This window comes from Psammomys obesus, unplaced genomic scaffold (genome assembly GCF_907164565.1).
Source record: "Psammomys obesus unplaced genomic scaffold, mPsaObe1.curated_primary_1811, whole genome shotgun sequence".
NCBI lineage: Eukaryota > Metazoa > Chordata > Mammalia > Rodentia > Muridae > Psammomys > Psammomys obesus.
Genome location: NW_026591086.1, coordinates 60,219,644 through 60,244,081, shown reverse-complemented (window position 1 = coordinate 60,244,081; position 24,438 = coordinate 60,219,644). Strand labels below are relative to the sequence as shown.

The window sequence follows — 24,438 nt, the reverse complement described above, 5'->3', positions numbered from 1 at the left end:
CCCTTTTGTTTTTTATATGCAAGAGGGCTGCTGATTTTTTTTTTTTTTTTTTTTTTTTTTTTTAGCTAATTTTTTATCCAGCCACTTTACTGAAGGTGTTTCTCAGCTGAAGGAGTTCTCTGGTTGAATTTTTGGGATCACTCATATATACTATCATATCATCTGCAAATAGTGATACTTTGACTTCTTCCTTTTTGATTTATATGCCCTCGATGTCCTTAGGTTGTCTTATTGCTCTAGCTAGGACTTCAAGTACTATGTTAAAGAGATACAGGGAGAGTAGGCAGCTTGCCTTGTCCCTGATTTCAGTGGGATTGATTTAAGTTTCTCTCCATTTAATTCGATGTTGACTATAGGCTTGCTGTATAATGCCTTTACCATGTTCAGGTATGTGCCTTGTATCCCTGATCTCTCCAAGATTTAAACATGAATGGGTGTTGGATTTTGTCAAATGCTTTTTCTGCACCTAAAGATACCATCATGTGGTTTTTCTCCTTCGGTTTGTTTATATGGATTACATTGATAGATTTCTGTCTATTGAACCACCCTTGGATGCCTGGAATGAAGCCTACTTGGTCATAGTGGATGATACCTTTTATGTGTTCTTGGATTCTGTTTGCAAGTATTTTATTGAGTATATTTTTCATCAATGTTCATACGAGAGATAGGTCTGAAGTTTTCTTTTTTTTTTTTTTTTTTGGTTGGGTCTTTGTGTGGTTTAGGTATCAAGGTGACTGTGACTTCATAGAATGAGTTTGGTAATGTTCCTTCTCTTTCTATTTTGTGGAATAGTTTGAAGAGAATTGGAATTAGCACTTCTTTGAAGGTCTGGTAAAATTCTGCACTGAAATCCCATCTGACCTTGGGATTTTTTGGAACAGAGACTTTTGATGACTGCTTCTATTTCCTTGGGGGATATAGAACTATTCAATCTTTCTACTTGATCTTGATTTAATTTTGGTAAATGGAATCTGTCGAGAAAATTTTCGTTTCATCTAGATTTTCACATTTTGTGGCAGATAAGCTTTTGTAGTAAGAACTAATGATTGGATTTCTTCAGTGTCTGTTGTTATGTCCCCCTTTTATTTCTGATTTTGCTGATTTGGATAGTTTCTGTATGCCTTTTAGTCAGTTTGGCTAAGGGTTTGTCTATCTTATTGATTTTCTCAAAGAACCAGCTCTTGGTTTCACAGATTCTTTGAATTGTTTTATTTGGTTCTAATTTATTGATTTCAGCCCTGAGTTTGATTATTTCTAGCCATCTACTCCTCTTTGGTGTCTTGCTTCTTTTTTTCCCCCCTAGGGCTTTCAGGTGGGCTATTTAGCTGCCTGTATGAGATGTTACAAATTTCTTCTTGAAGGCACTTAGTGCAATGAACTTTCCTCTTAGCACTGCTTTCATTTTGTCCCATAAGTTTGGGTATGTTGTGCCTTTATTTTCATTGAATTCTAGGAAGTCTTTAATTTCTTTCTTTATTTCTTCCCTAAGCCAGCTGTTATTGAGTAGGGAGTTGTTCAGTTTCCATGTGTGTATAGGTTTTTTGCTGTTTCTGTTGTTGTTGAGTTCCAGCTTTAGTCCATGGTGGTCAGATAGAATACAAGAGATTATTTCCATCTTCTTGTATCTGTTGAGGCTTGCTTTGTGACCAACTATATGGTCTATTTTGGAGAAGGTTCCATGAGGTGCTGAAAAGAAGGTATACTCTTTAGAATTTGGGTGAAAAATTCTGTAGACATCTATTAGGTCCGTTTGATTTAGGACCTCTGTAAGTGCCTTTATTTCCCTTTTTTGCTTCTGTCTAGATGATCTGTCCCTTGGTGAGAGTGGAGTGTTGAAGTCTCCCACTATTAAGGTATTGGGATCGATGTGTGATTAAGCTTTAATAATGTTTCATTTACAAATGTAGGTGCTTTTGTATTTGGGGCATAGATATTCAGAATTGTGATGTTCTCCTGGTGGATTTTTCCTTTGATGATAATGAAGTGCCCCTCTTCATCTTTTTTTATTAGTTTTGTTTGAAAGTCTATTTTATTAGATATTAGAATAGTTAATATCTTGTTTTCTTGGTCCATTTGTATGAAAAACATTTTTCCAGCCCTTTTCTCTGACGTAGTGTTTATCTTTGTTGCAGAGGTGTGTTTCTTGGATGCAGCAGAATGTTGGATCCTGTTTGCAACCATTCTGTTAGTTTTGTGTCTTTTTATTAGAGAGTTGAGTCAGCTGCCCCTCTAATCACCAATTTCGGAGTTTCAGATCCTTTGCCCTTCAGATACATTGCATGCTGGTTGCCACCATCTTGAGTTCTCTCTTCTTTTCTTCTCTTACTCTCCCAGTCCCATATACACCGCCCAACCCTGTTCTCTCCTCTCATGGCCTGTGTCAGCCAGGCCCAATTCACCCTTCCAGATGACTCTGACTGTCCTCTCCCTAATATTTATAATAAACTTTCTCCTGCTTATACCTAGAAGCAGTCGTGTCCTGATTTTTTTTTTTAATTCAAAGCCATAGCATCTTGAGAAAAACAGTTTTGAAACTGCAAGACTTCTTTTGTCTCACAGTTTTAGAAGTGTAGTAGCTGGATAGTTCCAGTGCTATGAGCTTATGATGAGACAGGAGAATGGTACCAGAAACACATAGTGAAGGACCATGTTCGCCTAATGGTAGCTCAGAAGCAGGAAAAATGGGTCAAGACATAGCCTTGAAAGCAAGTCCCTAGCCCCCCAATTTCTACAACTAGGCTTCTCTTAAGTCTCCAGCACCTACTGATAATGCCATCAGATTATTTTATTCCTTCAGTGAATTAATCCACTGAAAACATCTCACTTGTTATTCAATCATTTCCTTAAACTCCAATCAGCAGGCAACCATGCACAAGGCTTTATAAAATATTCCGATTATAACATAGCATAGCACTTATCAAGAAGGTATATGAGGAGAATGGTGCTTAAGAAAACCAAAGACAGGGATAATCTTAAGGCAGCAGAAAAAAAAAAAAAAAAAAAAAAACCAAACCAAAACAAAACAAAACAAAACAAAACAAAACAAAAAAAAACATTAAGGAAACCTGGCAGAGAAATGGGGGAAAAGATTCTTAAAGTCCAAGAATCAGGGAGTTTTCTACGAGATTGTGTCTCCTCGTAAAGTCAAAAACAGCACTCATAAATTCTCCCTGAGATGGTTTGAATAAGAATGGCCACCATAGACTCAGAGAGGGTGGCACCACTAGGAAGTATGGTCTTGTTGAAAGAAGTATGTCACTGCCTGTGGGCTTCAAGGTCTCAGATGCTTAAGACAGGCCTTCTGTTTCACTCTTTTCCAGCTGCCTTTGATTTCAGATGTAGAACTCTCAGCCACCTCTCCAGCACCATGTCTGCTGGTGTGCTGCCATGCTTCCTGCCATAATATATTGAACATAAACCTGAACTGTAAGCCATTCCCAATTAAATATTTTCCTTTATAAGAGTTGCTGTGGTCATAGTATCTTTGCACAGAAATCCTAAGAAACTCACCAACATGACTCACTCATGAGCCGAACAGTAATGACTCCCATGGGCATATTAAAGTAGATGGGAAAGCTCCCGAGGTCTGAACCCTACACAAGGAACAATAGGCAATGAAGGACTGCAGAGAACAGGAGAAATAGTCTTCCCCAGCAAAGACCAGATTCATTGGTTATCCAATACCAAGTTATGAGCCCTGCAAATACATATATGTAATATTATAAAGACTAAGAAGGTTATTCTATATTTAGGTTCCTCTTCCTCCATCTTATAGTCTAAGTGAGGATATTTTAGGTTTGACTAGAATTTGATATATATATATATATTTTTTTCTTTAATGCCCAGTGGAAAATTACACAATTTTATTTTAAGAACCTGAGGTCAAGTTGCCCCAGTTAGCTTATCCTGGCTCTGTTAAACTGCCTATTTGTGTAAAATCTACCCATCCAGCTAATTGTTTAATCCAGCTAATTGTTCTGCTAAAATGCTTGCTTGCACAAAATTTCCCCCTTCAGTAGCTTCTGAGTAAATAACAGGATGTGGTTTTTTTACCCTTAAAAGCACCTTACCCTAAACACTTGTTGCTACATTTGGGTCCTAACTATCTGAGTAAAGTCTCAATAGACTGGAATAAAGAGTTTGAGTTGGTTGTAATCTTCCTCCAAGTCGTGTTCTCTGGCAGGCTCTCCATAACAGTGAAGTATACACAGTGTGGAGAACACTCATTCCTGTTCCTTTCAGGGACTAAGCAGTTGATGTTTTGGGGACACACCTTGCCACAGTCTATTCTTACCCAATTTAAAGGTCACGTGAATTTACACTACCATGCATTTTCTGTTGAAGGGTACTTAAGTCTCTTCCATCCAGGCTTATTTGGTGAAAGTAAGAAATACATATAACAAAATTGTAGAGCCTCGAGTCAGGCACAACACATGGTGCTTTACCACCTTGTTATACTTACATGTTTTTAGTGATTCATGTTTAAGACAACTACATCTTAAATACAGAGCACATAGGGATTCCAGAACTGATCTAGTGACATTATGATGTTGCAGACATGTGAGACTTTAGAGAAGGAAGGAAGTAGAAAGTCTACTGAGGCCTGTTCCGAGAGATTGCTATGGAATGGGACAGGCTTGCTTATTTAATTTAGAGATATTTCATGGTTACCCTCTTACTCTAGATGTTCCTAACCAGAATCTTAGCAGAAATATTTCAGATACCCTAGGTGATACCCTACTATTAAAGAGTTTTAAGAAAGTTCCATGAAGGAAAATACATGATGTGTGTTATCTTCTGAAACTTTGAAATATTTAACATACAAATAAATAATTGGTGTTGCTTAGAGATGTGAGTCATGAAAAAGTAAAGAGTCACTGAAGGTCTCTACAGATCATTGAGGACAAGGGAAGACTATGGCTCTAGTTTCATTCTATTGCTGTGATAAAATACCCTGGCCAAAGCAACTTAGAGATAAGAGATCATAGATTATAGTTCATCATTGCAGGAAAGCCAAAGAGGAAGGAGCTGAGATAGCTGGTCGCATCACATCCATAATCGAAGGCAGAGAGAAGTGAATGCTCTCAGGCCACCTTCCTGCTGCTGCTGCTGCTGCTCAGCTAGCAAGTCTCATTCCTCCACAGTTTCTGACCACGACACAGTGGCACCTACGTTCTGAGGGCATCATCCGACCTCAATTAACAATCAAGGTGACCCCAACAGAAGGTTAGCATGGCACTTTGAGTGTGTGTCTGCTTTTGTAATGGAAATTTCTATGTACAGTAAATGCCTAGCTTCTAGAATGGACGTGTTGAGCTTCTCCACACATTCCCAACCCCATGGACTTTCCTTGAATCGTATGGACTCTGTGTGTGACTCTAAGCAGGAACCAGATTTGTCAGTGGAGATCCGCCAATTACTGAAAGGAAAGGTCTGAAGTGCCTGTCAGGTGAAAACCACTACTGAAACATGCCATTCATTTTTTCATAAAAATCTTGGTGTTAAAATGATTATGTTGTCACGATTATGGGTTTCTGTGTGATAAATCTAGTTTATAATCCTAACCCAGAGTGATATACTATTATGTGTTTTAACACTAGCAATAAAGTAGTATTTAGATTTTAAAAAATGATAGCAACAACAGAGATGATAAAATGAACCAGTAAAAAATTTAAAGTAAATTAGTTATGGATTTATCAGTATTAAAATTATTTTTAATTTTATTATGAAAATTTTTTAATCCTTTGTCTAAAATAGAACTTTTTATATAGATGGTCATTCTGAAGTTTCCAGAAATTTGATGGAAAAAAAATCCTCACATTTCTATATATTGTGAAACACTAGTTATTAACATATTCCTTTAAACAAACACAAACAAAGAACCACCAAAGGACAATAGAAGCAAACAGGCAAAAACTCCACAAATAGCCTAATAGCATTGTGAAGATTCGTTTGTTTGTAAGGCTGGTAATTTAAGTACACAAGGCCAGAAAATGCATGTTTTGAATTTGTGTGTGTGATTTGCTTTCATTGCTAGAGATACACTATTTTGTGATAGGCAGTTGTTTGCTTATGCTTCCTTTTAGAGAAACGTCATCTGATTCTCTGTCCCTACTGCTGCAGGGCCAACTGCAAAAGGGAACTGGTGTGTGTGTGTGTGTGTGTGTGTGTGTGTGTGTGTGTGTGTGTGTGTGTGTGTGTGTGATGCTGAAACCACAGGACGGGGACTCCTGCATGATTGCTATGGCCGACTCCATGGCAAGATGAAAACATGTAAGTAAACCTTTAGGAGTACGAGAGCCAGTGGAAGGTGTCTGAGACGCAGAATGTCCCTAAGCTCATCCTACTGGGGTCCTATTGTAGACCCCAGCCTCAGACTGCCTTGGTACTGCAAATAGGGTATGGGGTTAACCATGTATGAACAGACTTTAGCCCCAGTCTACATGACAGCATATTCAAAAGACTGAAAACATGACTGACGTACTTATTATTCAGCGATTTCATACTCAGCAGTGGTCCGGGTCAACACCCAGCCTGCGTAAGGCAGGACCACAGACGCACACTCTGGGCTTGCAGGCCTAGAAGCAGGAGCCGGCAGAGCAGCCTGAGAAGATCGCCCAGCTGTTGCTGATTCTGGCTGCGGGGAGAGGGAAGCCACCTGCGAGTACCGACCCTGGCACTGGCCACCAGCTGCGGCGCTGCCTTGAGCATCCTCCGTAGCTCGCACAGCAGAGCCAACTGCAAAAGGCAAGAGAATAATCGCAAGGCCGGGACCCCCGCGGCTCTCCCCTAGCCCCTCGCCACTAGTGCGGGACCAGCACGGAGCTGACCGAGCCGCCGTAGGTGAGGGGCTGCGTCCCCGCCTGCCCAGGCCGGTGCGCCAACACGGATCCCGCCGCCGCCGCGTCCCCTGCACCATGACCGCTCTGCGCGCTGCGGTTACAGGTTGGTTATGGCCGCTGGCCTTGGAGGTTGCAGCGTGGTGGGCAGGAGGCCGGGAGGCACCCGGCTCGCCCTTCGCTGGGGCCCGGCCTGGGGAGGGGTTGGACCCGTGAGGGTGCAGAAAGCTCACTCTGCAGCGCCCAGGGAAGGGACCCTGAGAGCCACTGTGCGCACCCCCCACCCCCATCCTAGTGCAAGCTGCTCCCAGGCCGGCCTTGGGAAACCCTGGGCCGCCGGATGGGGCCTGCCCAGCCTGGGCATCCAGCAGGTGGAAGCAGGTGGCTGGGGGTGGGGCCGATGTGCATCTAGACCACCACTGAGCTGGCCTTGTCTGCCTCTGGCCTTCACCAGAGTCAACCCATAACCAGGAGGAGGGTTTGTGGAGAACCTTTGCTCCATCAGCTTTTGGGCAGGCCTTCCTGGCATTACCCCCTCCATTATCCCTCGGACTGCTGTTTGCTGAACTGCCCGCATTTTATTAATTGGCCCGGCTGAGCAGCTGTCATTAGGGTGACCTGCACCATTGAGCAAAACCTTCTCCTGCCAAAGCAACTCCATTTTGTCTTTGAACCTATAAGAGCCCAGCTTGGATGGCCTGGCTGGAAGCAGGAAGTGGGTCCAGAAACCTGACCCCAGGGCTACTTATTTCTCTGACTTAAATGTTCCTTTGAAACAAGACAATGTCCCTGAACCTGGACCGTAAGTTCATTACCGTAGGAAAAAAAATATTTCAGCTTTGGGCCCAAATTTCCTTCATTATATTGTGAAGGAATGTGTGAACACGCACACATACACACACACACACAACTTTTGGAAGAATTTAAGGACTCTATTGTGAAGGATGTGTGATAACACAGACACACACACATATACACCTTTGGATGATTTTAGTCTTTAGACCCAATTTCTCCTGTGGGAAATGTGAGTAAGGCTTCTTGTGGCTTTCATTTCTGTAGTTTTCTCTCACATGAATTAACCACCAAAAATTAACAGGTGGATGTTTCTGCTTTTGTTTTTTTAAATTTATGAATCCTCTTCTTATAATTTCTGCTGCAACTTTGTTGTTCTATTTGGGCATTCCTGTCTCCTCTGATACAATTTTGACCCAGCCATTAATAAAACCATATTAAGGAAAGCGGGAAACTTGAACCTTGTCCAATCGTTAAAATGTGTGAAGGGCCACTGGCTTCTCTTAGCTGTTCATGGGTGATCAGTGTGCAGTCATTGGAGAGGATGGTACTAGGAGGACTATAACAACGAAGTCATGATTTTGAAATGGTAACAATGTACTTATACCTTTGTGTATGACTTGAAAGGATATTCAAGAGGAAACATGTACATTTAAAAGAAGAAAACCTACTCATAGGCGAATCATTTGTGAGCTGAAGGCTACCGAATGCTCTCTGTTCCTCTGTGGGTGGCAGTGGGTTCCAGTTGCTGTTTTACCTGCCTAAGAGGAACTGTATGTGTCTGTGTGTATCTGTATTCCATCATTCATTTGTGGTGCTCAGATAATTTTAGACTTAGATGACTGCATGAAAAATGAGTCACATGTAGATCTCAAGTTGTAAGAAACAGTTCAGTCTCAGCCATAATATCCTAACAGAAGCCAGATGTTGACCTAGGATCTGGGTGCTCTTTGAGGGAAAGAGATGGCCTCAGCCCTAAGAAACTGTCAGGAAAACACCGACACAGGCCATCACACATTGAGTCCTCTATTCTAGTTTAGAACTGGAAATAATGCTCTTGAACATTAAGAGGTTGTAAATTACCCCCTTTCTCAAATGGTATCTGTTTTTGAACTTGAAAGCCTGTCCCATGGTAAGTCACTGTCGAGGGCTTGTCCAAGAAGCTTTCTGCCTTGGACTTTTTCCTGTACAAACATTTCACATTTTTTAAGATATTTGTTATCTTCTAAAATATTTCTTGTATTTTTGGAGGTTATAATTCCATCATTTCTCCCTTCCCTTGCCTCCTCCCAACCCCTCCCATATAATACTCCTTGCTATCTTTCAAATTCGTGCCCTGTTTCTTCATTAATGCTTATATACATACACACTCACATACATAACTAGCTACAACATGCGCAGTGTCTGTGATTACTTGTGTGTATGTTTTCAGGCCTGGCCATTTGTTGTTGGATGAACAGTTGGTGTGCTCTTTCCTGGGGACGCTATCTCTCCTGCTCTCAGCATCCCTTTCTTGCTTGCAGGTTTTGTGTAGGGTGGGGCCTTGGGCTTTCTCCTGTTATTGCTGCTGTCCTTGCTCAGCTTACTTTTAGAAAGTCATGTTGGTGAACATAAGTAGTTTTTTATTTTAAATAATAAAGGAGACAGAGACAACTAAATGAGTTATCCATATAGTTTTTAAGCAAGCTCATGCAAATGATTACAACACTTGTGTTTTTAGTAACCTTACGCCATTGGTTCTACATACTATTTATTGTAAATATTTTGAAGTGTTCCTGTAGAGTCTGCTTACTTTAAAACTTTGTAACTATCCTCCAACAAACATAACCTCACTTGATCAACTATTACATCTGTTATTGAGTACTTGTTGCTTCTACTTTTTCACCACTCTAAAAAACATCCTGAAAGGAAATAATGATACTTTAAACAACGTCTATCTTAAGGTTTTTTTTTTTCTGAAAAATTATTAACAATTACATTCTTTAGAAAAAGCACAAAAACTTTATGGATTTATACATATTTATACAAATATAAAACTCAATTTCCTTTTTAAAAGTTTACTCTCTAGTGATATGTGTGTGCCTTCATGAATTAATGTGCCCTACATGTATTCAGGTGTTTGCGGAGGCCAGAGAATGTCAGATATCCTCAAACTAGAGTTAGAATAGATTATGAGCCAACATACAGGTGCTGGGGACTGAACCCAAATCTACTGTAAGACTGTAAGTTCTCTTAACTGCTAAGTCTTCACTTCAACTCCATAAGATATAATTTTACCATGTATTATAGTCCATGCTTTAGAAATAAATCTGCCATTGTTAAAACGTGTGTGACCTCCCCTCTGAAAGAAGAAAAAATAACTTAATGATCATTGTGTTATTTAAAGACTTATAAAATTCTACTGAGAATAGTAATAAAAATGAACTTCTATAATAAAACTAAAGCTGAAAAACTATAAAAATTGAAATCTGAAAAGAAGTAAATACTCAGGAAAGGCAAATTGGAAGGTCATCAGAAGAGGGAGAAAGCAAGGAACAGGACAGGAGCCTACCACAGAGAGCCTTTTAAAGACTCTGCCCAGCAAAGGATCAAAGCAGATGCTGAGACTCATAGTCAAACTTTGGGCAGAGTGCAGAGAACCTTAGGGAGATAGAAAGACTTGGAGGGAACAGGAGCTCTACAAGGAGAACAACAGAACCAATATATCTGGGCCCAGGGGTCTTTTCTGAGACTGATACTCCAACCAAGTACCAAGCATGGAGATAACCTAGAATCCCTGCTCAGATATAGCTCATGGCAGCTCAGTCTCCAAGTGGGTTCCCTACTAATGAAAACAGGGACTGTCTCTAACATGAACCCAGTGGCTCTTTCTTTGATCACCTCACCCTGATGGTTGAGCAGCCTTAGCAGGCCACAGAGGAAGACAGTGCAACCAGTCCTGATAAGACCTGATAGGCTAGGGTCAGATGGAAGGGGAAGAGGACCTCTCCTAGCAGTGGATTTAGGGATTGGCATGGGAGGAGAAAAGAGAGGGAGGGTGGGATTGGGAGGAAATGAGGAAGGGGGCTACAGCTGGGATACAAAGTGAATAAACTGTAATTTGTAACAAAATAAATAAATTTAAAAAGAAAAAATAAAATAAAAAAAGAAAGAAGTAAACAAATGCAAAAGGTTTAGGGAAAATGAGAGTGGGGCTCAGTGTGCTTTTGTTTTTCTCTTTTTACTCAGACGTCACAGAAGTAATCAAAGCAATTTTTAGTGAAAACTTTGCACCCGCAGTTGAGGACAAAGATGAACATACGTCCTGGACTTTAGAAACCAAAATATTTGGGTGGAGTCCGTAGAGATGTTGCAGTTTACAGCTCTCTCTATAAGGGTTTCAGGAAAACTAAGAAAGAGAAATTCTAGGATAACTTCCTAATGTTAGGATGGTGATGGCTAACCCTGGGCCTTGGGTGTTTGTGGGACACAGGTTTCACTTCTGAGGCAGTTTCCCCTAGAAGATCCCAGGGCAAGGGGAGTTAGACCCAAAGGAATATGCTCATCTGCCAGGGACTGAACCAGCAAGTTCAGAGCTGGAGCAGGTGCAGGGCTCCAGGGAGGTAGCAAAGGAAGATTAGAAATACAAAAGACCAGAACCCTGTAGCCAAAGGAGTAATTTATGGGGAGATCAAGAGGGAAAATTAGATCCAATTATGCAAAGGAAAGAGATGAAAGGAAGACTTTGTCTGCAAAGAGGATGGCATGCCACAGAGACAGCCAACAAAGACATACACACATGCTCCTCATGACCAAGAGACAGCACAAGTGGAACGCAGCCGTGTTTTAGAGTGAAATAAGATCATTTTCCCCTTTTAGATAAAAAGTATCCAAATACACAGATCAAAATAGATGATCATGTGCCAGGAAAAATAAATAAAGCAGAGCCAACATCTACATATAGCCTGTGAAGACTGAATCTGAAAATGAGAAGGAAAATAACTCATCAACATTCTGACCAACTATTTGCTTCTTTAAAATTATATGTATACAAATGGGTAATTTATACTGACTTGATACTCTTTCTTCTAAGTTATCAATAAGCAGTAAAATACTATCCTAAAAATGAGTAATTCTGAAAATATTACAAAACAGTTCTTTTATAGACGCAAATGGAAAAAATGTGTGCAAAGAAACTGAAAACAGTGAGATTGAAGTGCATGAATACAGAAAAATAGTCAGTAAAGAGAAAAAGCACTTCAGCAGTTATAGTTGCTATCCCCAATAAAGTTCTGAGTACAGACTCCTTCCAAATATAGCCTTGGTGTTATAGAATGCCTAGATAGTACTGTTGATAGCTTTACTATCATCTCAGAGAGCTGTACCCTAAAAGGACAATGGGAATGAACATTTACTTGGGGTTTAAGAAGTAAAGAGAATGACAAAATGAGAACTCTACAGAAAAAGAAAAGATAAACATTGGAAATTAAAACATGGATGAGTTAACATCTAGATCACATAGATAGCAAGAGCTACATTATTTCTAGTCTTGAGGCTACATTGATATTTCTGTTGCATATATTTATCGTGTGTAGTAACGAGTTTCTTAAGGACAGTTTCTAGTGTATTGTTTTCTCTAACCATGCTCACCTCACAGCCCTTTTCTACTCTTTTTCCCTAAACTGGCCTCCTTCCTTCTCTTTGTCTGGGTTTTGCTTTCATATCCATGTATATGGATATATTGTGTACACGTATATGGTTTTATCTGTCTACAAACAGCCTGGAGTCCACAAATGAGAGAAATGTGATATTGCTTATGGATACTTTGCTTACTGTGATGATCTCCAGTTGCATTCGTTATCCAGGAGGTATGTTTCATTCATCTATGGGCAGACTAAAACCCCATTTTTGTGTACACAGCACATTGTCGTTAGCTGTTTGTTAGCAGACATCCAGGATGATTCCATAGTTTGGCTATTTTGTTAAGAGCTGCAATAGAAATGGATGCCCAGATTTCACTGTGGTGTGCTTATTTAGAGCCCTTTGTTTTTATTCCCAGCAGTGCTATGATTTGGTTGTAGGTAATTCCAGTTTTAGTCTCTGGAGAAGTTGCCATACTCATTCACAGTGACCTAACCATTCCCACCAGCAATGTATAGTGCTTCCTCCAACTTCTACCCATGCTAGCATTTATTGTTTTCTTTCGTAATTATTGCTATTGTCTTGGATGAAATGGAATCCCACTCTTGTTTTAATTTTCATTTTCTTGATAGCTATTATATAAAGTATTTTCTCTATTTATTAATAATTTGTGTTTCACAGTATAGGTTGTTTGATTTTTTTTTTGCTACTAAGTTTCTTTTTAGTTTTTTATAAGTTCTAGATAATAACCTTCTATCAGATGTATGCTTATCTATATTCATCAGTAGCAAGCGTTGCCCGGAAATAAGACTGCTGTTGAAGAAATGGGAAGATCTGTTGGTGGTGATAGGCATAGATACAGATGACAATCTTACCATTAGCAGCAAAATGCTAACAAAGTTGGTGACCAAAGAGACTGAGATGAAAGAATGGATGGTACACAAGTTGTTTCTCTAAGATTATAAAATTTTGAACATTTTTATTAGTAATTTGTCATGACTTCAGAAAACAATTACTTATCTTTTAAAGCACAAGCTAAATTGTTATATTTTTAGCAGTTATTACCATAAAGCCTACATATCATATTGAATATCGTTTCTGGAGAAGAAAAAATATTTTAATAAAACAATTGCTTAATACTTTTTTATTGAAAATGATTTTCTAAAATATATTCTGTTGTTCTGGAGGTTTCCCCTCCAGCTCTTCTCAGATACTGCTCACCTCCTCACCCAAGCAACGGCATGGCCTTTATCTCTCTAGTAAACAAATAACTCTAAAAATACAACTTACAGAAGTCTATAACACTTAAGACACAGATTTGTATTAGACAAGATAAGTGTTTCATGTTCTACAGCCAGTAGACATTAGTTATATGATTTCAATGATGTTTAAAAACTCAGCAGTATAAAACAAGAACATATACAAACCATCCAAGCACGAAACATGAACACAATCAGTTTTTCCATGGGCTAACGTAGATATTAAAGTGCATGTTATAAATAAGAGATAAACTTGCTCATTTGGGAAGAACTCTTCTTGAAATATCATTTTCATTTTCCTCAACTCAATATATATGTATATATGTATGTATGTATGTATGTATAGATAGATAGATAGATAGATAGATAGATAGATAGATAGATAATAGATAAAAGATAAAAATAACTTCCCCTAGTGGTCTGTAAAACAATTTTCCCCTCTATATCCCTGATGCTTTGACTTTGTGGTTTTCCTGGATCAGATTCCTTTGTAACTCCAATATTGGGCATGTACCACCAGGTCCAATTAATAGCTTTTGTTGTCTTGCTGTTGTTTGATTGATTTGTTTTTACTGCAGTGTCATGGGTAACACAAATACAGACTTGTTCCTTCTCCCCCAAACTATGCTAGTTTGGACACGTAATGTTATAAGACAAAAGGAGACTGGGGTATTATGGTTTATTCCCAAATTCCTTTACTAAGCACAGTAATTTTAAAGGTCAAATTAAGCTTACTTTTTATAATTTAAACAGCAACAAAAAATTCTTTAAATCCTCAGTAAAGTGATTGCTTTGCTTTTAGCATCATTTTAGAAAGTGCCGAAGAAAAATCATATGTTGCTGTTCCTTGGACTTTAGGAAGGAAATTCAGCATAAAAAAATCGAGGATTCATTTTCAGTTTCTAGTCAGTGTGTTGGAAAAAGACAAAGAGGAAGGAAGTGTCTGTAGTTGAGGATGGAGCTTGGATGAATTTGGCTGTTTCTGTGTGTTTGCTCACCTTGGGTGGCCTGGAATCCTGCTGGAAATGGAGAAGACTGTTTTTACAAAACAGACTGTGTTCATGAAGGTCAGGACACAGAACACGTACTGAAGAGGAAAACTGCAGTTGGGAGAGAGCAAGAAAAGGAGAAATGCAGATGGAGGGGGAAAAGAGAGGGAGAGTAAATGGGGATAAAGAAAGGGAGAGAAAAAATAGTATAAAGTCAAGATCAGGCAAATACTTTCATACAAAGCTACACTACAATTTTATTTGCCTCAGGATTTTAATGACCACATTGATGATAAGAACTCCTTCAGAGAACTAGGAACAGTACCTGACTCACAGCAATGTCTTAACAGTGTTCTTAGCTTTGAGGTTAAAAAAGAAACAAACAAAAAACCCAAACAAACAAACAAAAAAACAGGATTTACAAATAATTACAAGGATCCTGTAACTACAGGGAAGAGGCAGGAGAGAGGACAGGACAGCGGCTGGACTGTGACCCCAGGAATTAAAATTTCCAGCACATCTTAGTTCTGATAACATGATGCTCTCGTAATGTGGCCTGGAAACACAGGCCTCTAGGCTGTGGGTCAGAGAAAACCACTCACCCTTCTATCTTCTCTCTGAGGAAAGAGTAGACAAGTGGCAGAGAAATGTGCAACCAGCTCAAAAAAACACTAAGCAAAGGATCTCTAGAGTGATAAGGGAGATTCCTGAGAGAGCTGAAGAACCTGGAATTTCAGAGGCAGCCTTTCTCTAAATTAATTTTCCCCTCTTAAACCTGGGATAGGTAGGACTCAGAGACTCCTACCTCTGTTCTCCAGAACAGGAAAATGGTTTCTTCATAAAGTCTCCACGGGGTCTGTAGAGGGCTGTAGAGGGCAGACTCACAGAGGTATACCCAGGACCTGAATCTCTGCCAAATTAGCACACACACTTTATGTGTGTGCCCTCTGTAAGCCCAGGTTTCATGGTAGAAACAAGAAGATGTCTGCTTCGTTCAGGTATGATTAGGAGCTGAAATGGTCTATGCAAAATCCTGCACCTAATTCATGAAAAAAAAATCTTACCAAACGTAATGATCTAAAGTTTTATTTGTATTTATTTTTAATAATTAATTTATTTTTATTTTATGTGCATTGTATTTTACTTGTGTGTATTTCTGTGTGAGGTATCAGGCTCCTGAAACTGGAACAGTTGTGAACTACCATGTCAGTACTGGAAATGGAACCCAGGTCTTCCGGAAGAGCAGCCAGTTCTCTTAACTGCTGAGCATTCTCCAGCCCCCAGTTTAAAGTTTAAAAAGCACATATTTAATTGTAAATGAGCATCATTTAACAGCACCATTTTAAACACATATAAAAGTCCTTAAGATTCAAAAGTAAAAGTTGGAGAAATGAGATGTCTCAGGGTTAAAGGTGCTTGTCAAAAAAAAAAGCTGGTGACACAAAATTATCCCTTGAGCTCACGAATAAAATGAGAGAACTGACTTCAGAAAGTTGTCCTCTGACCCACATGCATGGTAATTCTTCATTCCAGCTTTTGAGGATCTGGACACATTTACCTCCAAATTTTATGCTGTACAATGAGGATATCACTAAGAACTGTTTCAGAGAGATAGCAGGAGTTGTTGGCATGTTGTGTGGTATAGAGCAAGGTCTCAGCACTTGTTCTTTGGTTCCCGGTGAGAGAAAGGAAGGAAGGAAGGAAAGAAGGAAGAAAAAGGAGGGAGTGAAAGAAGGAAGGAAAATAGAAAGGAAGGAAGGAAGGAAGGAAGGAAGGAAGGAAGGAAGGAAGGAAGGAAGGAAGAAGAAAGGGAGGGAAAGAAGAGGAAAGGGAGGGAAAGAAGAAGAGAGGGAGGGAGGGAAAGAGGAAAGAATCCATAATGTTTTTTCAACATGTTTTTCTTCAAAACAATCAGCAAAAATTTATGTACCAGTTTCCTTTTTTGAAAACAATCAAACATATAAAATGTATGTCTTAGTTTGAGTCTTATTGCTGTGAAGAGGCACCATGCTCCAGCAACTCTTATAAAGAAAAACTATTACTTGTGGCTGGTTTACAGTGCAGAGGTGTAGTCCATTATCGTCATGAAGAGAAGCATGGCAGCCTACAGGCGGCATCCATGGTGCTGGAGAAAGAGCTGAGAGTTCTATGTCTTGATCCTCAGACAATAGAGGAAGACTGAGACACACTTTGTCCAACAAGGCCACACCTCCTAATAGTGCTACTCCCTACGGGCCAAGCTTTCAAACACATGAGTCTATGGGGGCCACCTATTTAAACCTCCACTACACATGAGTCTATGGGGGCCACCTATTTAAACCTCCACTACACATGAGTCTATGGGGGCCACCTATTTAAACCTCCACAACACAAGAATCTGGGGGGGGCCATACCTATTTAGACCACCACAACATGTAAGTCTACGGGGGCCATACTTATTCAGACCACCACAACATATGAGCAGCCTTGCTAGCATTAATCCATTTTTTCCACTCAAGGTCACTTTGGAAAATGTATTGCATACGTCTCTGGACCTCAGAACTGCCCCTTCAGACTTCTCAATGTGCAGTTGTTCTCTCCTGGAGGGTCCAGAGACATGTACCACCTCTGGAGATAGACTGATGCTTCAGTAGCAGAAACGTCTAGATAAGACAGTCCTCTTATAAAATGAACAGGCATCAATTCGTAATAGTAGTAGTTATCATTCTTAATTATTTGACTTTCAAACAATGTATTTGATTATATTAATTCTCCTTTCCCAGTTCTTCCCATTTCTACACTTTCTTACAAAACTTTGTGTCCTCGCTGTTTTTTTAAACACAAGTCCACTTCTAATTGGTATCTTCTATTTAGTCTGTATTTACCTTGAAGATGAATTTTAGAATTCCTCTAGTAAGCCCAGTTCCTTTGTATTTCCCTAAATTTAGAACAATAAACAGAAACAATAGTTACATGTATTCATCTGATCACCTCATATCAAAGAACAGAGGAACAAGCAAACCGCAGTGGCTGTGCTTGATGTGGATTTGGAGTCTGGCTAATGGATTTCTTTCAATGAATTTCATCTCAACGTCTGAGCACAACCTTTGCAGACAGACACACAGCCCTCATGCCCCATGTTATAAGGATCTGTTTTCTAGTCTACTTAATCATGGTATTCAGTTCAGAGTTCATGCAAAAAAACAGTTAACTCTGGAAAATAAAGAAATCTGTCACCTTAAGAAGCGAGGCCATCAGAGGGAATGAGTAAATGCGTTCTCCCTCATGTTATTAATTTAGAGAAAACATGATTGAAATACACTAGGTCATTTCTATGCCTTACTTTAAAGCAAAAAGTACAAATATATGGATAATGATTTAAAAAATTAAAAACAGCAGTCTGGTTAATCTGAGAAATTTAACCTTTCTTTTGAAAAAAGTAATAGACATTTAAAATAAACCAGTGGTGAAAAAAAAACTATAAAGTAAATCAAATACTAAATTAGAAGACGAAGGGTGTCTAGCTATCTGCACAATTTCACAAATAGTGATAGGTGAGGAATTTATAATCCCAGATTTCTTCAAAAATATTGTAGTTCTCCTCTTTGTTGAAAAAAATATTTGATTTTTAATTTAGCAGTTCTGTGAGCTGCATTGTTTTGGCTCACACACTAGGCTACCTTTATTACTAGGGCTTCTTGGTCTATGAAATGATTCTTGTAAGAACGGAATGAACTAATGTAAGATACACTTAAGACAGTGCTTGTTCCATAATGAGACTCCAGGAAACATTTTAATTGGAAGGAGTCCATTTTTGCATGGCAGTAAACATAATCTAGAAGAAATGAGCCAAAAAAGCTTATTTTTTTTAAACTTTCATGTTTTACATTGTGTGTGTGTGTGTGTGTGAGTGTGTGTGTGTATAGATGTTTATGTGTGTGTCTAGGTGTTCATGTGTGTGTCTATGTGTCTAGGTGTTTATGTGTGTGTCTGCATGTGGTATGGTTTTAGGTTTCTCTGCTTGTATGTGTGTGCATGTGTGGTTCTGAAGCTACCTATAATTAAACATACTGACTGAGAAATAACATTAGATTTCATGTCAAATTTTGTTCCTATCTTAAATAGTTCTGACTATTTAAAAAATAAAATAAAATCAGTAATTAAGCAGCTGCTAAACAAAGACACCAGGATTGCTAGAGTTGAGTGTCAGGAAATGCTCTGATATGTGCACTAGGCTGTGAGGGCTCTAAGATGCCTGGAGGTAATGGTAGAGAACAACAGAGAAAGCATGTTAGACTCAGTCATTGGTGCCAGGGCTAAAAATCTGGTGAAGAAGAGGAAGAAGACTGTTGGCCGTTGGACACAGCTGTGGCACACCTGGGCCGAGCAGAGAGAAGTGTGGTGTGGGCTCGGAAGCTCAAGGGCTCATCCGTGCCTGGAGTGGGAGGAAGTCCAAATGGGCAGAGAATGAAGCATAAAACAGCGCACATGGATGCGCAGTTACAGACAGTGAGAGAGTATTAGGATGTTTCCCCTAATTTAAAGAGTGGCATAAAACATACAATGATGTATACATTTTCTGTAAATAGAAATGTCTGTCTAAGAAGCCGTTAGCAAAGAGAGTTCAAATGCTCAGAAATAATGGTTGTCCTGTTCCAGTACCAGGAACTGGTGTCTGCATTTATCTTCAAGTACTTTCATGGTGTTTTAAAGTATGAAGCAGATTTCAATGTAGAAGGGAGAAAAAGATTGTTCAAATATAAGTCTTTCACATGCATGTATTTGTGTATGAGTGTTTGCCTGAATGTATGCTAATGTGCCATGTGTGTGCAGTCACTGCAGGGCAAAGAGGGTGGTGCGGAGTTCCCTAAAACTGGTGATGCAGACAGTTATGAGCTAACATGTGGGCTCTGGAAAACAAACCTGGGTTCTCTGCGAGAACAGCAAGTGCTCTCGGTTACCGAGCCATGTGTCCAACCATTCTAACCTCAGTCTTAATGGCTTTCTGTTTGGTGTTCTGTGGAAATATTAAGAAAAAAAGAGGGGGTAAGGGAGAATTAGAGCCTTGAAGTTTAAGTATTTAAAAGTAGGAAGGGCCTAGACTGTGAATTGTCCTTGCATGCTGCATCAGCATTCTGAAAATCTGCTTTCCCATGCTGCTGCCCAGGAGTCAGGAGGCTAGTGTTAGCAGTAAGCTGTAGAAGAATGGTAGAACCACTGGGGGGGGGGGGTGAGGGAGGAGTACACAGCAGTGGGAGAGCCTTCCTTCCCACCTGCCCCACCTTTAAATCAGCTCTGTTACCTGTTGTGCAGCAACACAGAGCTACCATCAGCAGCACACAGTTAAGTGGGGTGTGTTGGAAAAGATAGGCGAATAATTTCACCTGTACTCACGAAGACTGCAATATCTGTGCCTACTGGTAACCCGAAGTAGTGGATCATGGTCCTGTTAGCAGATCTTGCCACCCAATGAAGAGAAAGAAGCCAGTGACTGTTGCCTTCTTTGGGTATTCTTCCATAAAATATGTGCTATGAATTTACCAAACTGTTTGCTTAAACTTCTCTCTTTAAGTAGTAAATCTTTCAGTGATAACAAACCACAAACAGACCTTAAGCAAATGATTTTGAGTTAAATAAGGTAATTAGGAATAGGGATTGATAGCAGGCAACAAAGCAGGCACAGTGGGATAAAATATTTGAAATAGCTGAGGCAGGCTGGAGGGTGAAAAATAATTGTGACTTTAGCCAGTTAGAGGGGAGCATGTGGGTGCAAGGATGAATGCAGGTAAATGCAGCAGAACGGTGGGATTCTCCGTGAAATCTGAGTTTAAACAAAGCCAGTGATTTCTAAACTCAGGTTTTTGTTCCCTGCTAGGCACTGGGCACATGTTGTAGTTCCTGGCACAGAGAGGATGCAAAGCATTTGGTGTGTGAATGAATGATGAGTGAACAAAGGAAAAACAGAGAAACAAGATGAGCTGAAATCCCATGAGCTGTAAAAGTGTTCGCATCACAGTTTTTAGTTCAGACAGCTGAAGAATGCTGAGAAAAGAGAGGGAAATTGTCTTCCCCAGAAAAGAGCACACCAGTTGGTTAGCTAATACCAAACTGTCAGCCCTGAAAACATGCATACAAGTAACAGTACAGACTGAGCAGCTTATATTTGGGAATATGTATATATACATATATATGCATGTGACAACAATGAATTAATAAAGAGGCTATGAATTTTAAAAGAGAGCAAGGAATGGTATATGAAGAGGTTTGGAGGGAGAAAGTGGGAAGAAAGAAAGGACGTAATATATTATAATCTTAAAATATAAGCAGAGTAGTAAAACATAAAAATAATCTTCAATGAACACGGCACTCTTCATTTTTTGATATCTTCTCAATGTCTTTAACCGTTGTTTAGTGCTTCACTGGAGAGGCTGTATATATCCTTGACTGAATTATTCCTATGCATTTAATTGTATTGTGGCTATCAGAGAAAGAACTTTCCTCTCGATTGATTGCTGTTCACATACAGCAATAGTTCTGGATTTCTGGGGGCGGGGGGAGGATTGTTGTATCCTGTAATTTAGAATTCATTTAATAAGTTAGTTCTAGTGAGGTTTCAGTGGCATCCTTAGAGACATCTCAAATTAAGGCCACCAGCTGTGTCCCCCAACTCACAGTAAATCAGAGAAGAAGTAGGATTTGAATATTTTGCATACATTTATAAGGGATGTCAAGAGTTTCTAATTTCAATTATGTAAAATAAAATTAGTTAGTGAAACATACTGCAAGACCCATATTTAAATTCTGTGTTCAAAGTAACAACAGCTTAGGAATACCTAGCATATCTTAAAGACAAGCAGCTTGATTTTCTCTGGAAATAGGAAGATACGGAAAGTCAGCTTCTCAGGTGGACTGGAGGAGCATGTAGCAACAAGAGTAGACCCTTAAACACAGAGAAACGCTCAGAATTTCTTTGTTCTGAGCTGTATTTTATTTTCTTTCCCAGTGAAACTTACAAGTGCATATATGTACATTCTTGAAAACACATTTTTGTTCCTCTTCTGACTAAGGGGAGATACACTGTTTTTGGTGAGATTTCTTCCTCCACCTTTCTGGAGTATCAGGCAGTAAATAGATTTTCCTGGTACTGAAATGGCTCCATTTTCCCAACTTTACATTCTCATTGCCATAGCCTGCCTGGGAAGTGCTGTCCTCTGCCATCTGCCTTCAGTCGTGCTCCTAAGAGTGTTGAGAACTCCATGGCCATCTCTCAACAACTTGAGGCTTTGTAATCATACCTGACTTGCTTTCAAACTCACGTTTGCTTAGATTGCACTGATCAAGCTGTCATCTACCTCAAGGCTGGAATTCCTTATGCATACATAAAACGTCTGAGCCAGGTATGATGGTGAATTCCTGTGGTCCCTGTACTTGAGAGACAGAGGCAGCAGGATCATTGGCTGTTTGAGACCAGCCTTGTCTGTACAGCACATTCTACATAAGCAAGGCTATATAGCAATACTCAACCTCAAACAAACAAAAATTTAAACAGAACAACAAAGAAACAAACAAAAAGGTGTTTTCTCATCTGTCAGGTCAGTTTTAAAATTAAATAAATGTGCCAAGCAATAGTTGTCTAAACCTCATCGCATACTCCTCTCTTTAAGACTCAGTCCCACCTGACTCTTCTTACTTCTTTAAATCCAGAATGCAGTCACATCCTAGTGTGTCACCACATTTGTAAAAGGCTGAACCCACTGTGCTATTTATACTGTATGTCATTTTGCAAAGAAGTGAAAATAGGGAAGTAGAAAGATGGTCACAATTTCAAAGCCAGCCAGATCTACTTAAGGAGTTCCAGGCACACCAGATCCAAAGAGTGAGACTCTACCTGGAAAACTAGAAACAGGTAAAGAAGGTCAGTATATGTTAATCAAATGAGGAATGTTACCTGGACTGAAGGGCAGTCAGGCAGCCGTGCCTTGGCCACAGCATAGTGCACTTACTTGTCGTTGGATGTATAGTAGGCCCTTCTTAAATGTCTGCCAACTTTAGAAGTGTCCGTAGGTGGCGACATATACTATAAGATGTATATAATGTGGGATTGTGGAAACAAGTGGCATACCAGCACCTCAGCCCCGTCTTCAAGTGCAGTTGGGGAAGAGACTTTAGATGATCACTGCATTCAAAAAATGGCAAAGCTTCCAACTGCTGGAGCTTTTGTCCCTATTCTCTGTGACTCCAGCCTTTCTGAGAAGGACAACATAGAGGAGTCAACTTGGGATCAAGATTGGAACAAGAGAAGCATGTGAATGACATATTAAAATGATAAGGAAAAATCCCTGTTGTCATGGCCATGGTTGCAGCCCTACAGAGCAAAGAACACATACATGAAGGATTCAATGCTTTTGATGGGATGGGAGGTAGGTTAGGTAGCTAATAAGGCTTTCTCTTCTACTTTTGCCAGATTGTGGTTTTGTATTTGCCTCCCAAAGCTAACTTCAGCATGCTCAAAAGGAAGCAGAGCTCCAGGGTGGAAGCCCAGCCAGTTACTGACTTTGGTCCTGATGAATCTCTGTCGGACAACGCTGACATACTCTGGATTAATAAGCCAGTAAGTCCCTGTCTGAAGTTTGGAGAAGTGCATGCTGGTATAAGGGGAATTTCATTCATAAATTGGCTTTCATCTGTTTGAGCTACAGTGGAAAGGGAATGCGGTGAGTTTCTAGTGGTTCGGTTGGGAATGATTCAAGCTGAAACGATGAGGTGCTGCCATTAGTGTCCAGCATAAGAAGATACAGACAGTGATACAGCACCGGAAGATACAGACTGCCTTGCCTCCCTCCCTGCCCTGGATGCACTACTCTCAGATCACACAGTCTAGAGATATTATCATGAGCTCAGGCTACCCAAGATTAGCTACTACTCTTAACCACCTGTTTTCTTAATCATGTTCAACAGTGATTTACCTCGGTAGAAAGGGTGTAGAAACACTATCCATTTCTGAAGAGTCTTTACTTTGATTCAGAACATGAGCCTAGTGTCTCACAAGCTCATGCGTGCTGAGCATGAGAGGAAGAACCGCTCTGCCATGCATCCCTGCATGCTTGTAAGACAGTGCTGGGGACTGAGCCAGGAATTCAGGCTTAAGTCTTGGGAATTCAGCTTCATGCCACAAAATAGGAATGACTTCCTCAGTAAACTCAGAATTATAAGTGATGCAAGAATGACACACATTGACCTGAGGCACTCTGTACCTGCTCTGCCCGTAAGCAGGACAAAGATGATCAGGCTGCCTTCCTCCTGAGCTTCACTAGCTTGCTCCTGGGAGACCTCCATAGCCTGCTCCTATGTCTCTGCAGTCTCTGATGACATTCTTTTTCTGCTTTAAAACTGTCGAATCATCCCTGGGACTTCCTAAAGTGCAGTTGCCTTACATTGACAGCTCTTCGTGGGCAGGCTTTCTGCTGGCCAGGAGCCACCCCTTTCCTGTAGCTCTGTCTCATCTACAGGAGCCTTAGAAGCCACCTTATGCTATCCTTTACTGTCTGGCTTATCTGTATTAGTATCTTTTACTCATGTGCTCTGGCCCTTAGGGCCTTCTTTAATAATCCAAATCTCCCTTGTCCATTATGGTTAGGATTTCATATCCTCCTCATTTGCCATTTCCACAGATAGACAGAAAAAACTTCTCTTCTTTCCATTTATCCAATTTTAGATTTGTCTATCAGTGCACACAGAGACAATTTTGACCCACTTTTGACCAACAGAATGAAAATATTTGAAAATAACTTGCACCTGTAATGAAGATGTGTGTATTTTTCCTTCTTATTTCCTCAGGAAGAAATAGCAAACAGATTTCACATAATTTTAAGTATTATGAATCACCCTAAGTTATTTAAACTATATCAGAATATATATATATATATATATATATATATATATATATATATAGAGAGAGAG

At 39.8% G+C, this 24,438-nt stretch overlaps 1 protein-coding gene across 1 annotated transcript in view; it reads left to right on the top strand.

Annotated features, from left to right (window-relative positions):
• The first annotated feature begins 6,085 nt into the window (after nt 1-6,085).
• Nalcn (sodium leak channel, non-selective) overlaps nt 6,086-24,438 on the top strand; it is a 273,950-nt gene continuing 255,597 nt past the window's right edge. The window contains exons 1-3 of the mRNA XM_055609597.1: nt 6,086-6,273; nt 6,577-6,945; nt 22,971-23,089. Coding sequence (XP_055465572.1) covers nt 6,918-6,945; nt 22,971-23,089 — 147 coding nt within the window. The 5' untranslated portion in view covers nt 6,086-6,273; nt 6,577-6,917. The remainder of the gene's footprint in view (nt 6,274-6,576; nt 6,946-22,970; nt 23,090-24,438) is intronic.